Raw genomic sequence first — 14,967 nt, 5'->3', positions numbered from 1 at the left:
AATTAGCAAGACAGGAAACAACGTGTGTTGGAGAGGGTGTGGAGAAAGGGGAACCCTCTTACACTGTTGGTGGGAATGCAAGTTAGTGCAGCCACTTTGGAGAACAGTGTGGAGATTCCTGAAGAAATTAAAAATAGAGCTTCCCTATGACCCTGCAATTGCACTGCTGGGTATTTACCCCAAAGATACAGATGTAGTGAAAAGAAGGGCCATCTGTACCCCAATGTTTATTGCAGCAATGGCTACGGTCGCCAAACTGTGGAAAGAACCAAGATGCCCTTCAACAGACGAATGGATAAGGAAGATGTGGTCCATATACACAATGGAGTATTATGCCTCCATCAGAAAGGACGAATACCCAACTTTTGTAGCAACATGGACGGGACTGGAAGAAATTATGCTGAGCGAAATAAGTCAAGCAGAGAGAGTCAAGTATCATATGGTCTCACTTATTTGTGGAGCATAACAAATAACATGGAGGACATGGGGAGATGGAGAGGAGAGGGAGTTGAGGGAAACTGGAAGGGGAGATGAACCATGAGAGACTATGGACTCTGAAAAACAACCAGAGGGTTATGAAGGGGCGGCAGGGGGGTGGGGGGGGTGGGAGGTTGAGGAACCAGGTGGTGGGTAATAGGGAGGGCACATACTGCATGGAGCACTGGGTGTGATGCCAAAACAATGAACACTGTTATGCTGTAAATAAACAAATAAAAATAAATATTAAAAAAAAAAAAAAGCTCTGGGGGAAATTCACTAATCTAAGCTCACTTCCAGGGCCAGATGCCAAAAGGAACTTATGAAGATGTGAGAAAACCAAAAGACAGCATTTCTCTGATGTACTAGGAACCAACCTCTCTTTTCCCATCTCAACTTGGACACAGCAGTAATTTAAGAGGGAGGGAATACCACTAATCTCCGAGTTCCTGGAGAAGTAGTTTTGAGTGTGTGATTAAGATGAAAAAAATCCAGGGATGGCAAGTAATCACAGATTTTGGCTCCTGAATCAGAAGAAAGAAGCACCTTGCCTCTAGATATCCTAGCACACAGGTGTAACAGTAAAGGCAAGAACTAATGCTGGCTGCTGTTATATGCCAAGCTATAACTCAAAGCACTTTCCACAGATTATCTCACTTACCGCTCCCAACAACCCTATGTGCTCAGTACTATGATTATTCCCATTTTACAGATGCAGAAATGGAGGCATAAGAAATCAGGAGTCTTTAACCACAAAGATCCACTACTTCAGAGTATAGTGGGTCAGCAAAGGATTTCTATGCAATCGAAAAGAGAAAAATATGAGGAATCTAATGACCATGGGGAGAGTCCCAGCCACTTAGGCGCTCCTTTAGCTGCTCCTTCTTCCTCTTCATGTTGATCTCTTCCTTCTTCTCAATGAGTTCTGCTGAGAAATGCTGAGACTCAGCCAGGATGCACTGGCAAATTTCCTCAGGGACTCCAGCACCTGACTCATTAGCGATCACTCCAAAATCCCCAGGCCACTGGCTGCCCAGCCTGTCTTCAGGACTGCACACTTCCAGGAAGAGTTCACATAAGTCAGCTTTGGTGGGAGTTCTGTGAAAACACACCACAAGTAAGTAAGGATAAGGGAAGAGGGAAAGCATATTCACGTGATCAGTTCTAATTCCAAAGAGACAGTCAGATGTGGATGGAACTCTAGTGTATTATGCTAAGTGAAATAAGTCAGAGAAGGACAAATACCATATGATCTCACTCATATGTGGAATTTAAGAAAAAAAATAGAAGAACATATGGGAAGGGGGAAAAGAGAAAAAGGAGAGAGGAAAACAAGCCATAAGTGACTCTTAAGGGTAGAGAACAAAATGAGGGTTGATGGAGGGAGGTTTGGGGGAGATGGGCTAGATGGGTGATGGGTGTTAAAGAAGGCACTTATCTGCAATGACATGGATGGAACTAGAGGGTATTATGATAACTAAAATAAGTCAATCAGAGAAAGAAATACCATATGTTTTCACTTATTTGTTTAAGAAACAAAACAGATGAATATAAGGGAAGGAAAAATAAAATAAGATAGAAACAGAGAGAGAGAGAGATCGCTTCTCGGCCTTTTGGCTAAGATCAAGTGAAACAGAGAGAGAGGGGTGCCTGGGTGGCTCAGTCAGTTGAGTGTCTGCCTTCAGCTCAGGTCATGATCCCAAAGGAGCCTGCTTCTTCCTCTCCCTCTGCTGCTCCCCCTGATTGTTCTCTCTCTGCAAAATAACTAAATAAAATCTTAAATTAAAAAAAAAAACAGAGAGGGAGGCAAACCTTAAGAGACTCTTAGCTATAGGAAACAAACAAGGTTGCTAGAGGGGAGGTGGGTGGGGTGATGAGGTAACTGGGTGATGGACATTAAGAAGGGCACTTGATGTAATGAGCACTGGGTGTTATACGCAATTGATGAATCACTACATTCTACCCCTGAACTAATAATACACTATATGTTAAACTAAATGGAATTTAAATTAAAATTTTAGAAAGGGAGGGAAGGTGGGAGAGAGGAAAGAAGGGCTGACTTGTGATGAGCACTGGGTTATATGTAAGTGAAGAATCACTGAATTCTACTCCAAAAACCAATACTGCACTATCTGGGTTTTTTTTTTTTTTTTTGAAACAGAGTGAGAGAGAGATCACAAGAGTGGGGTGAGGGGTAGAAGGAGAAGCAGGCCCCCCACGAGGAGGGAGCCTGATGAGGGTCTCAATCCCAGGACTCTGGAATCATGACCTGAGCTGAAGGCAGACACTTAACCAACTGAGTCACTGAGATGCCCCTACTGCACTGTATGTTAACTAACAAAATAAAACATAAAAACAAAAACAAAAACAGACAAGTCTTGGAAAGAAATGTTTGACTTAAAAGCTCTAGGGCTAGAAATGACAACTAGGCTAGACACTACTTACCTTTCTCTCACATGTTTCCATTTTTTTCTTCTTCAAAACAGACTGCCATATAACTCTTTCCCACAGGTTCTCTATTCTTGCAAAGAGCACAGCATGAACCAAGAGGGTCCAGATCAGAAACTTGGGTGTCTCCTTTCTCCTCACTCCCTGGCCCAATCATTGAAGACTGTCAACTCCACCACCTAAAGGCTGCTCACAAGCACTCTCCTTGCAATCCGTACCCTTGACTTCCTGGGAAGCCTGTCCTGACTCCTCACATGAAGCCTACATGTTGTCTGTATGTCCACACACCTTGTACTCAGAGCTAATCAATAATTGGTTCACTACATTCTATTGTTGGGGATAGCTACCTCTCCACTTGTACTGGACAGTGATGCACCACTCACACTCTTCCTGCAGGACCAACATGATTTCTTAGGCTGAGGGGAACACAGCTTGACAGCTCCCCACTCAGTCCCTGTCCAGTAATCTACCCTTGAAAAGAAATTTATCCCTATACAATGACTGGACAATAGCAAGTATAAAATCTTACCACCTTGCCTCAAGATGAAATAGCTTTGAAGGGTCAGCCAGCCCCAGAGTTCCCCTTAAGATCAACTGAGGCCTCTACTGCAACTATCTGGCAGCCCTTCCCTCTGGCTGTCCCTGCTTTGCTCACTTCTCCCAAATGTTGTTGCCAAGGGTGCTCCCCAGTAATCTCCTGCATACCCATCTCAGAGTTTCAGCATCTGACCTGAGACCCTAAACTGTGAGCATCTGGAAGGCACGGAGTGTGTATCTTCAACTCCTTCCTTTACACTTTGCACAGAGTTTTGTGGGCATTCAGTAAATAACCACTGAATGAATGAATGAATGAATGAACACATGAAAGAATAAGGACTTGTATGGAACAAAGAAATGTTTTCAAATACTTAAAAGGCTATCATGTGGAAGTGATATAATTAGACTTAGATTTCTTGTCTTTGGGGCATGAGGATGGAGGAGGTCAAACTACCTAAAATGTGAAAACTACGAAGAAATAGATTTAATTTCAAAATAAAGAAAGTCAACTCCAGCAGCAGTAATTTGTCAGTAAGCAGAAGCTGGGCTAGCCCTTGAAAGAAAGAGTGCAGACAGGAATTGAAGGTTGGTTGGAGGGTGAGATCTCGTTTGCCTTCCAAACCCGAAGCCTGTGATTCTTTCTAGTTATTCTTTTTAATTCAAGTGGAAGCATACAAATATATCCCACTACACAACAAGGATGCCCACTCTCACCACTCTTATTCAACATAGTATTAGAAGTCCTAGCAACAGCAATCAGACAACAAAGAGAAATAAAAGGTATCCAAATTGGCAAGGAAGAAGTCAAACTCTCTCTCTTCGCAGATGACATGATTCTTTATATGGAAAACCCCAAAGACTCCACCCACAAACTGCTAGAACTCATACAGCAATTCAGTAACGTGGCAGGATACAAAGTCAATATACAGAAATCAGTGACTTTCTTATACACTAACAATGAAAATACAGAAAGGGAAAATAAAGAATCGATTCCATTTACTATAGCACTAAGAACCATAAGATACCTGGGAATAAACCTAACCAAAGAGGTAAAGGAACTGTACTCGAGGAACTACAGAACACTCATGAAAGAAATTGAAGAAGACACAAAAAGATGGAAGACCGTTCCATGCTCTTGGATCGGAAGAATAAACATTGTTAAAATGTCTATACTGCCTAGAGCAATCTATACTTTAATGCCATTCTAATCAAAATTCCACCAGTATTTTTCAAAGAGCTGGAGCAAATAATCCTAAAATTTGTATGGAGTCAGAAGAGACCCCGAATTGCTAAGGAAATGTTGAAAAACAAAAACAAAACTGGCGGCATCACGTTACCCGATTTCAAGCTTTACTACTAAGCTGTGATCACCAAGAGAGCATAGTACTGGCATAAAAACAGACACATAGACCAGTGGAACAGAGTGGAGAGCCCAGATATGGACCCTCAACTCTATGGTCAAATAATCTTCGACAAGACAGGAAAAAATATACAATGGAAAAAAGACAGTCTCTTCAATAAATGGTGCTGGGAAAACTGGACAGTGATATGTAGAAGAATGAAACTCGACCATTCTCTTACACCGTACACAAAGATAAACTCGAAATGGATAAAAGACCTCAACATGAGACAGGAATCCATCAGAATCCTAGAGGAGAACATAGGCAGTAACCTCTTCAATATCAGCCACAGCAACTTCTTTCAAGATATGTCTCCAAAGGCCAAGGAAACAAAAGCAAAAATGAACTTTTGGGACCTTCATCAAGATCAAAAGCTTCTGCACAGCAAAGGAAACAGTCAACAAAACAAAGAGGCAACCCACGGAATGGGAGAAGATATTTGCAAATGACAGTACAGACAAAAGGTTGATATCCAGGATCTATAAAGAACTTCTCAAACTCAACACACACAAAACAGATAATCATATCCAAAAATGGGCAGAAGATATGAACAGACACTTCTCCAATGAAGACATACAAATGGCTATCAGACACATGAAAAAATGTTCATCATCACTAGCCATCAGGGAGATTCAAATTAAAACCACATTGAGATACCACCTGACACCAGTTAGAATGGCCAAAATTAGCAAGACAGGAAACAACGTGTGTTGGAGAGGATGTGGAGAAAGGGGAACCCTCTTACACTGTTGGTGGGACTGCAAGTTGGTGCAGCCACTCTGGAGAACAGTGTGGAGATTTCCCAAGAAATTAAGAATAGAGCTTCCCTATGACCCTGCAATTGCACTGCTGGGTATTTACCCCAAAGATACAGATGTAGTGAAGAGAAGAGCCATCTGTACCCCAATGTTTATTGCAGCAATGGCCACGGTCGCCAAACTGTGGAAAGAACCAAGATGCCCTTCAACAGACGAATGGATAAGGAAGATGGGTCCATATACACGATGGAGTATTATGCCTCCATCAGAAAGGATGAATACCCAACTTTTGTAGCAACATGGACGGGACTGGAAGAGATTATGCTGAGCGAAATAAGTCAAGCAGAGAGAGTCAAGTATCATATGGTTTCACTTATTTGTGGAGCATAACAAAGAACATGGAGGACATGGGGAGATGAAGAGGAGAGGGAGTTGAGGGAAACTGGAAGGGGAGATGAACCATGAGAGACTATGGACTCTGAAAAACAACCTGAGGGTTTTAAAGGGGCGGGGGGTGGGAGGTTGGGGAACCAGGTGGAGGGTAATAGAGAGGGCAATATTGCATGGAGCACTGGGTGTGATGCAAAAAAAATGAATACGGTTATGCTGAAAATAAATAAATAAATAAATTTTTTAAAGTGGTGTATATATACAATGGACTACTACTCACCCATCAAAAAATGAATACTTACACTTACATCGACATGTTGGAATGAGACGGTATTAAACCAAGCAAAATAAATCAGTCAGAGAAAGAGAAACACCATATGATTTCCCTAATATGCGGTATTTAAGAAACAGAACAGATGAACACAGGGGAAGGGAAGGAAAAATAAAATAAGATAAAAACAGAGAGGAAGGCAAACCATAAGAGACTGTTAACTCCAGGACACAAACTGAGGGTTGCTGGAGAGAGGGGAAGATGGGGTGATTGGGTGATAAGCATTAAGGAGGGCACTTGATGTAATGAGCACCAGGTATTATATGCAACTGATGAATCACTATATTCTACCCCAAAACTAATAATATATTATATGTTAACTAAATAGAATTTAAATTAAAAATTAAAAAAAAGAAAAGCAGGTCTCTGGACCAGCAGCACCAGCATCACCTGGAAGTCTATTTTAAAAACAGAGTATTAGGCTGCACAACAGACCTACTAAATTGATTCCGCATGTTGACAGATTCCTGGCTCTCTATATATGCAATAAAGTTTGAGAAGATGTTTTAGACAACAGGTACTAAAGAAGCTTAGGATGTCAAGAGCGGACCAGTGACATGCAGGTTTCCTTTTTTTTTTTTTTAAGTTATATTAGTCACCATACAGTACACCATTAGTTTTTTTCCTTATTATTATTTTTATTATGTTATGTTAGTTACCATATAGTAGGTGGTTAGTTTTTGATGTAGTGTTCCATGATTCATTGTTTACATGTAACACCCAGTGCTCCATCCGATACATGTCCTCCTGAATACCCATCACTGAACCAAGGCAAGAAACAACAAACGTTGGAGGGGATGTGGAGAAAGGGGAACACTCTTACACTGTTGGTGGGAATGTAAGTTGGTGCAGAAACTTTGGAAAACAGGGTGGAGGTTCTTCAAAAAATTAAAAATAGACATCATTAATTTTTGATGTAGTATTCCATGATTCATTGTTTGCATATAATACCCAGTGCTCCATGAAACATACAGATTTCAACACAAGACAAAAATCTTTAATTAGTTTCATGAAGAATCTTCTGTATTAGTTTCCCTAAAAGTGCATGATTTCCTGGTTGTTTCATTTGCATTTAAGGAAGTCATTAATGAAAACCTCATGCTGCTTATTTATGGAGATATGGAAGACAAAACACTCTTGGTCCAGGTCTAGCAGCCCCAAACAGCTTTCCTAACTTACCCACTGCACAAGCATTCCACACTCTGCCACTGGGACTGCAAGCTACTAAAGCCAGCCTTGACACAAATTTGGCAACATTTATCACAACCTTAACAATGACAACAGTGAGGGGCGCCTAGGTGGCTCAGTGGGTTAAAGCCTCTGCCTTCAGCTCAGGTCATGATCCCAGGGTCCTCGGATCGAACCCCACGTGGGGCTCTCTGCTCAGAAGGGAGCCTGCTTCCTCCTCTCTCTCTCTCTCTCTCTCTCTCTCTCTCTCTCTCTGCCTCTCTGCCTACTTCTGCTGTCTGTCAAATAAATAAATAAAATCTTAAAAAAAAAATGACGATAGTGAACATCTGTCATTTCTGCCAGGCCATTGCCCCTTCTTTTGGTAGCAAAATCACCTCTTCCTTTTAAAAACTAATGAATTGTTGGACACTACATCAAAAACCAATGATGTACTCTATGTTGGCTAATTGAACAGAACTTTAAAAAAAAAAACCTGTTTCCATTCTCATACTCTGATACTATTCCAAGATCCTGAGACCATGACCTGAGCTGAAGGCAGATGCTTAACTGGCAGAGCCACCCAGGTGCCCCTCCTCTGCTGTTTTTAAAATTAGTTTGAAAAGGCTTTCTGTCCTTGTAGCTGAAAGAGTACCAATTAATACTGATTAAGAAAATAATCAATGGGTGAAATAAGTGATGGGGATTTAAGGAGTGCACTTGTCATGATGAGCACTGGATGATGTATGGAATTGTTGAATCACTATATTGTACAACTGAAATTAATATAAAACACTGTATGTTATCTATACTGGACTTAAAATAAAAACTTAATAAATAAAAATAATCAAAGATATATATAAAGATCTATGTAAGTGATTCATTTTTATGGTCTATTTTCCTTATGTGTTTTACAAATAAAATGAAATACTGATGAGAAAAAGTGAAGCATTTAGGAAAATGGGGTGCAATAATTCCATTAATATTTTGTCTATCCTTTTAAATATCTTTTTGTTCCTCATTAACACTAGAATTTTTCAAAGGGAGATTTTTGTTGTTGTTGTCAATTGCCAAAAAGTAAAAAGAGGTTTCAAATTCAAGAGCAGAAGCATTATTTACAATAGTCAAAAAAGAAAAAAAAAGGAAATGCAACAATAAAAGTTAAGTAAATTACAACACTCTCATAAAATGAAATACTATGGTGACATTACAATCATTTTAGACTAAGAAAGATGGGGAAATGACTATAACACTTCATTGAATAAAAAAAGAAATTATTTAAAAATCATATGGTATGAACCTAATTTTTTTTTATTCATTTGACAGAGAGAAATCACAACTAGGCAGAAAGGCAGGCAGAGAGAGAGGAGGAAGGAGGCTCCCTGCGGAGCAGAGAGCCCGATGCGGGGCTCGATCCCTGGGATCCTGACCTGAGCCGAAGGCAGAGGCTTTAACCCACTGAGCCACCCAGGCGCCCCTGAACCTAATTTTTTTTAAAGATTTTATTTATTTATTTGACAGAGAGAGACAGCAAGAGAGGGAACACAAGCAGGGGGAGGAGATAGAGAAGCATACTCCCCAATGAGCAGGGAGTCCCATGTGGGGCTTGATCCCAGGACCCGAGCCCAAGGCAGACACTTAACAACTGAGCCATCCAGGCCCCCCAAACCTAATTTTTTAAAAACATAAATATAACTACAGAGGGAGACAGGAAAGACTGGGATGAAATATACCAAAAATGTCATTAAATAGTAGATTTCATTGGTGGGTTTAGAAATCAATTTTTTCATTTTTTTATTATTTCTCTTCATTTCCAAATTTCTTATAATTAATTAATATGCAATTTTTAAATAAGCAATAATTCATTTAGGGGATAGATTTACCATTTCTCAAGGGAAGCTTTGTTGGCAATACTGTTCCTATTTCAAGATCCAAAAAATTAACAAATTAGGGACGAGAAGAACTGTTAGAATTTCTTTTTCTTAATTCTTTTACAAAATGTGAAGCAAAGGTGAAAATCAGAAGTTGGGAAAAACCAGGGCGCCTGGGTGGCTCAGTGGGTTAAAGCCTCTGCCTTCGGCTCAGGTCATGATCCCGGGGTCCTGGAATCGAGCCCCACATCGGGCTCTCTGCCCGACAGGGAGCCTGCTTCCTCCTCTCTCTCTGCCTGCCTCTCTGCCTACTTGTGATCTCTGTCTGTCAAATAGATAAATAAAATCTTAAAAAAAAAAAAAAAAGAAGTTGGGAAAAACCTAAATATAAAGGTGGCATATATTAATAAATCATGTTAAATGACTCAGATAATAACCTCTTTTACTTAGTATTTCTTTTCAGTAGTCATAAACAGTCTTAATAAATAGTCTCATAATAAATTAAATAAATAAATAAATAAAAACAATCTCATAATCTTAGGAGGCTCGACCTGAAGGGTTAAAACTAAGAAAGAAATGATGGCAGTTAGCAATTCCATGAGCAAGAAATAGGATTCTAAGACCACACTGAGAGAAATCTGATGAAACAGAATAGAAAAGAACCAGCCTGTGTTTTCCAGAGACATTGTTCTGTACTTTGTCAAGACCTCAAAACTGGGATGTTTGGGTGGCTCAGTCCATTGAGCATCTGCCTTCAGCTCAGGTCATGATCTCAGGGTTCTGGTATTGAGTCCCACATGGGGCTCCTCCTCAGTGGGGGGCCAGCTCCTCCCTCTGCCTGCAGCTCCCCCTTCTTGTACTCTCATGCTTTCTCGCTCTCTCTGTCTGGCAAATAAATAAATAAGTCTTTAAAAAAAAAACTCAAAATGCTTTATGTCAGCCAAATATAGCAGTAAACCCCAGTGGAGAGTATCATTTGGGCAGGGTGGCATGCCAGATTCCAAAAAGAAAATCTTCAGAGCTGATCAGAGGGGAAATAAGTAGGTGTGGCTACAAGGAAGGAAAATGAAACCTAGAGATCTAAGAAGGATGAAGAAAGGCGGAGTTGGCAGAGAATATGCTGTTGAGCTAAGTTGGTGGTGATAAGCACATACCAGAGAAAAAAGGATGGTTTTATTCCAACGAAGCTGAATTTTCAAACTCAAGCCCTGTCTCAAAAAATTGACTCCAACAGAGCATTTTTAGGGCAGTGAAATTATTCCATATGATACTATAATGGTGGATACATATCATTACACATTTGTTAAAACTCATACAATGCACAACACCAAGAGTGAACCCTATTGTAAAGCATGAACTTTTGATGATAATCATGTGTCACTGTTGGCTCATCAGTTGCAGCAAATGTACCACTTTGGTGTCAGATGATGATAATGGTTAAGATGAGGGTCAGGAGAGGGGTACGGTATATAGGAACTCTGTACATCCCACCCAAATTTGCTGTGAACCTAAAACTGCTCTGGAAAATAGTCTATTATTTGTTAAATGCTTATTGGTTCCAAAGAACTAAACTAACCTGGCCCCCAATCTTCCCCAAATTTTTACTCTTAAAATAAGTAGATGACGTGAATGATAGAAGCAGGTCTAAGTCCACCATCATTGTAGCCACAGAATCAATCAGGGACTTCCAAGAAAGAGCAAAAAATGTGATGCAGGAAAACTGGCTGGTCTGTGTCTTTAACTGGGCTCTTCACCCACAACTAGACTCTCTCTCCATAAGGAAAACTGACTGTTTTGTCCTGAGAGGAACAAAATTAACATGCCTAGAACGTGATACAAACCACCTCGCAGTCTCCCAAATCCAAGCCATCATGGCAACAACAAATGTAGACCTCATCCTTAATCATTTGTTGTATGTTTCTTAAGTAATGGTAATATGCTGTGTCCATGAATTAGAACTATACCAGATGAAACCCCAGATAAGAGGGAATGAATCTTGGGACTACTCTCTCTGAAAGAATCAGCCCACGTGGAAGGCATTAGGACTTACCTTCCTTTAGGCTCTGTACATGTTAAGTATTTCCCCTTTGCAGGCCCATCTTTGTGTAAAAGTGCCAAAAGCACATGTTGTGATGACCACTGGGTGTTATACGCAATGGAAGACTCCTTGAACACTACATCAAAAACTAATGACGTACTATGTGTTGGCTAATCAAACATAATAATAAAAAATTAAAAATTTTAAGTTTAAAAAATAAAAGTGCCAAAAGCACAGCACATTTTTAATAGTGAAAAAGGAAAAACAAAACAAAAAGTGTTGTTGTTTTTTTTAAGTTCTTTTTTTTTTTTTTTTACCTATGCGTCACCTTTTTTTTTTTTTCCATTTTATTAGTTTTTCAGCGTAACAGTATTCATTCTTTTTGCACAACACCCAGTGCTCCATGCAAAACGTGCCCTCCCCATTACCCACCACCTGTTCCCCCAACCTCCCACCCCTGACCCTTCAAAACCCTCAGGTTGTTTTTCAGAGTCCATAGTCTCTTATGGTTCGCCTCCCCTCCCCAATGTCCATAGCCCGCTCCCCCTCTCCCAATCCCACCTCCCCCCAGCAACCCCCAGTTTGTTTTGTGAGATTAAGAGTCATTTATGGTTTGTCTCCCTCCCAATCCCATCTTGTTTCATTTATTCTTGATAGTGCTCCATAAATCAAGATAGCACTGTGTACATACATTACTCTCCTACCCATTTTGTTCCTATAAACTAGGATATCAGATAGCCTAGATACCTAGATTTAAACACCCTCCCCTGACCTCCCTCTGCCACTATATAACACTATAAAGGAAAGTTTCCAAATGTTTTAAAGCATTTGCTTTGTTTAAAGGGCGCCTGGGTGACTCAGTTGTTTACGTGTTTGACTCGATTTTGGCTGAGGCTGCGACTTCAGGGTCCTGAGATTGAGCCCAGGGTGGGACTCTGTGCTGAGCATGTAGCCTGCTTAAGATTTTCTCTCTCTCACAACCTGAGGGTTTTGAAGGGTCAGGGATGGGAGGTTGGGGGAACAGGTGGTGGGTAATGGGGAGGGCACGTTTTGCATGGAGCACTGGGTGTTGTGCAAAAACAATGAATACTGTTACGCTGAAAAAATAAATAAAATGGAAAAAAAAAAAAAAAGATTTTCTCTCTCTCTCCGGGTGCCTGAGTGGCTCAGTGGGTTAAGTCGCTGCCTTCGGCTCAGGTCATGGTCTCAGGGTCCTGGGATCGAACCCCGCATCCGGCTCTCTGCTCCATGGGGAGCCTACTTCCCCCTCTCTCTCTGCCTGCTGCTCTACTTGTGATCTCTCTCTCTGTGTCAAATAAATAAATAAAAGAAAAAAAGAAAAAAAAGATTTTCTCTCTCCCTCTCTTTTTCTCTTCCTGTGCCCCTCTCCCTCCTCCAAAAATAAAAATAATAAAATAGGGCGCCTGGGTGGCTCAGTGGGTTAAGCTGCTGCCTTCGGCTCAGGTCATGATCTCAGGGTCCTGGGATCGAGTCCCGCATCGGGCTCTCTGCTCAGCAGCGAGCCTGCTTCCCTCTCTCTCTCTCTGCCTGCCTCTCTGTCTGCTTGTGATCTCTCTCTGTCAAGTAAATAAATAAAATCTTTAAAAAATAATAATAAAAAAATAATAATAATAAAATAAAATATAAATAATTTGCCTGTTTTCTAGAACAATTTCAAAGAATAACTACCTCAAAGCTATAAAATAATGCAACTAAAGCCACTGTTTTCATTTTCAAACACTTTGAACCCAGATTTTCAAAAGTCATAGAATGAAGTTTTATGTTTAAACATCTAAATTTAGCTTTCTTCCAGGAAAAAAAGGTGAGGAAGTTGGAGGGGGACTAAGACTAAAATACTCCTATTTGCACAATTTGACAAAATCTTTCAAATTTCTCAGTATAGATGCCCACTGACCCAGCAATTCCACTTCTAGGAATTTGTCACAAATATATTTGTATATTCACATGAATGTGTACATAAATGTGTACTGCTGCATCATCTATACCAGATAAACTAGAAACAGCATAAATGCCTATGAATTGTTTAAATAAACGATGCACCCACCATATTATGCACCAATTTTTTTTAAATGAGCATGACCTAGCTATACATCTTGCCGTGAAAAGTGATCCATCTGTGGGAAAAGGCAAATTACAAAACAATATTAATAACTTGTATGGATGAAAATTTCTGGTAAAGTATACAGAAAAATGATACAGAGTTGTAGAGTAAGAGAAATTGCTGTTTCTACTTTACTCACCTGTCTGCATTTTTTCCAATTTTTTTACAAGGTTACACCATTTTTGGAATTTCTTTTTAAATTAAACACAAAACGCAAGAAATCCAAATAAATATACAGCTTGTAAAAAAAATTCATTGGTCCAATATATTTATGTAATAAATATAGCCCATTATTACAATTTGCAAAAATCCAAATAAATCCCTTGATTGCCCTGGTGGCATCTGAGTAAAGCCCCGTTGGATGTCAGTCCCTGGAAAGAAAGCTTTGAAAATGAATACCAAACTTGCCTGGACTTCCAGGGAAGCGTCAAACCTCCACTGCGAAGATGGATGCTCGGGAAACAGGAAAAGCTTCTGTAGCCTTGCTGGCAGCCGGGTCGGCGGAGAATGCACATGCACAGCAGAGCTGGTCTGCCTCGTCCAGTCATCTAGCCTAGAGTTTAGATTGTGGGACGCCCCTCCAAGGTTTGCTCAGGCCCCGCCCACCAGCGGCCGCCCAGCTTTCGTTTCCCACTGAATGGAAAGTGAAACTCAGCCAGAGTCGGCTGTGCCCAGCGCCTCCGCGTGGGGAGCGAGAGCGATGCACTGCCCACACCTAGCTGCTGGGAGACCCAGCGATCCCTGGGGTTTCGCTTTTCAACAGGTATGCTGTGCTTCCGGGGCTTGCCCTTTGCCTGCTAGGCCAAGCATACATGGACCTTTTTATCCGGCATTTTATGGTCCTTGAGAGGGCACTTAATGTGAGGAGCACTGGGTATTACAGAAACTGATCAATTATTCAACACGACCTGTGAAACTAATGATGTATTTGTTGTACAAATAGCTTTTCTCTAAAAGTTATCTGGCTAATTGAAAAAATTAGCCAACTAACTAAACTAAAAATTAGTTGGCTAATTGAATTTAAGTTTAAAGAAAAAAGGATGTGTCTTACGGTCGTTTGGTGTTTCACAGTATACATTTTGCCTTTCGTAATATAATTTCTGAAATTGTGTATCTTAAAATCGATGGCTTGTCGATTCAGTGAAATGTGGCACATGGGTATAATGTCCTTATTCCTGGGTTCTGCTGCTGTTCCATGGAGCCAGCAGAGGACAGCCGTGGTGAATGGTGAAGCACAGAGGGGAGAGGAAGTAAATTGTTTATTCCTCAGAACTTACAATGAGAAGATCTAACAAGATTGTGTTCTTTGAAAGCATTGGCTGACATTTCTCAAAAACAGGCAAGAAAGAGTTTAAATTGAAACTGGCTGATAGTTCCCTCAAAAGAAAGTTGGGTGGCGGGGCGCCTGGGTGGCTCAGTCCCTAAAGC

At 40.6% G+C, this 14,967-nt stretch overlaps 1 protein-coding gene across 2 annotated transcripts in view; it reads right to left on the bottom strand.

Moving 5' to 3' along the window:
• The window catches only part of USP18 (ubiquitin specific peptidase 18), an 81,112-nt gene extending 67,008 nt beyond the window's left edge, over nucleotides 1–14,104 (bottom strand). For both annotated transcript variants that reach the window (XM_046010820.1, XM_046010821.1), the window contains exons 1-2: nucleotides 13,948–14,104; nucleotides 1,316–1,575 (exon numbers count right to left, since the gene is read on the bottom strand). In XM_046010820.1, coding sequence (XP_045866776.1) covers nucleotides 1,316–1,575; nucleotides 13,948–14,087 — 400 coding nt within the window. In that variant the 5' untranslated portion in view covers nucleotides 14,088–14,104. The remainder of the gene's footprint in view (nucleotides 1–1,315; nucleotides 1,576–13,947) is intronic.
• Nucleotides 14,105–14,967: the final 863 nt, after the last annotated feature.

The sequence above is a fragment of the Meles meles genome, chromosome 7 (genome assembly GCF_922984935.1).
Source record: "Meles meles chromosome 7, mMelMel3.1 paternal haplotype, whole genome shotgun sequence".
Taxonomy (NCBI): Eukaryota; Metazoa; Chordata; class Mammalia; order Carnivora; family Mustelidae; genus Meles; species Meles meles.
The sequence above is the reverse complement of the archived record's forward strand: the minus strand, read 5'-3'. Positions and strand labels throughout refer to the sequence as shown.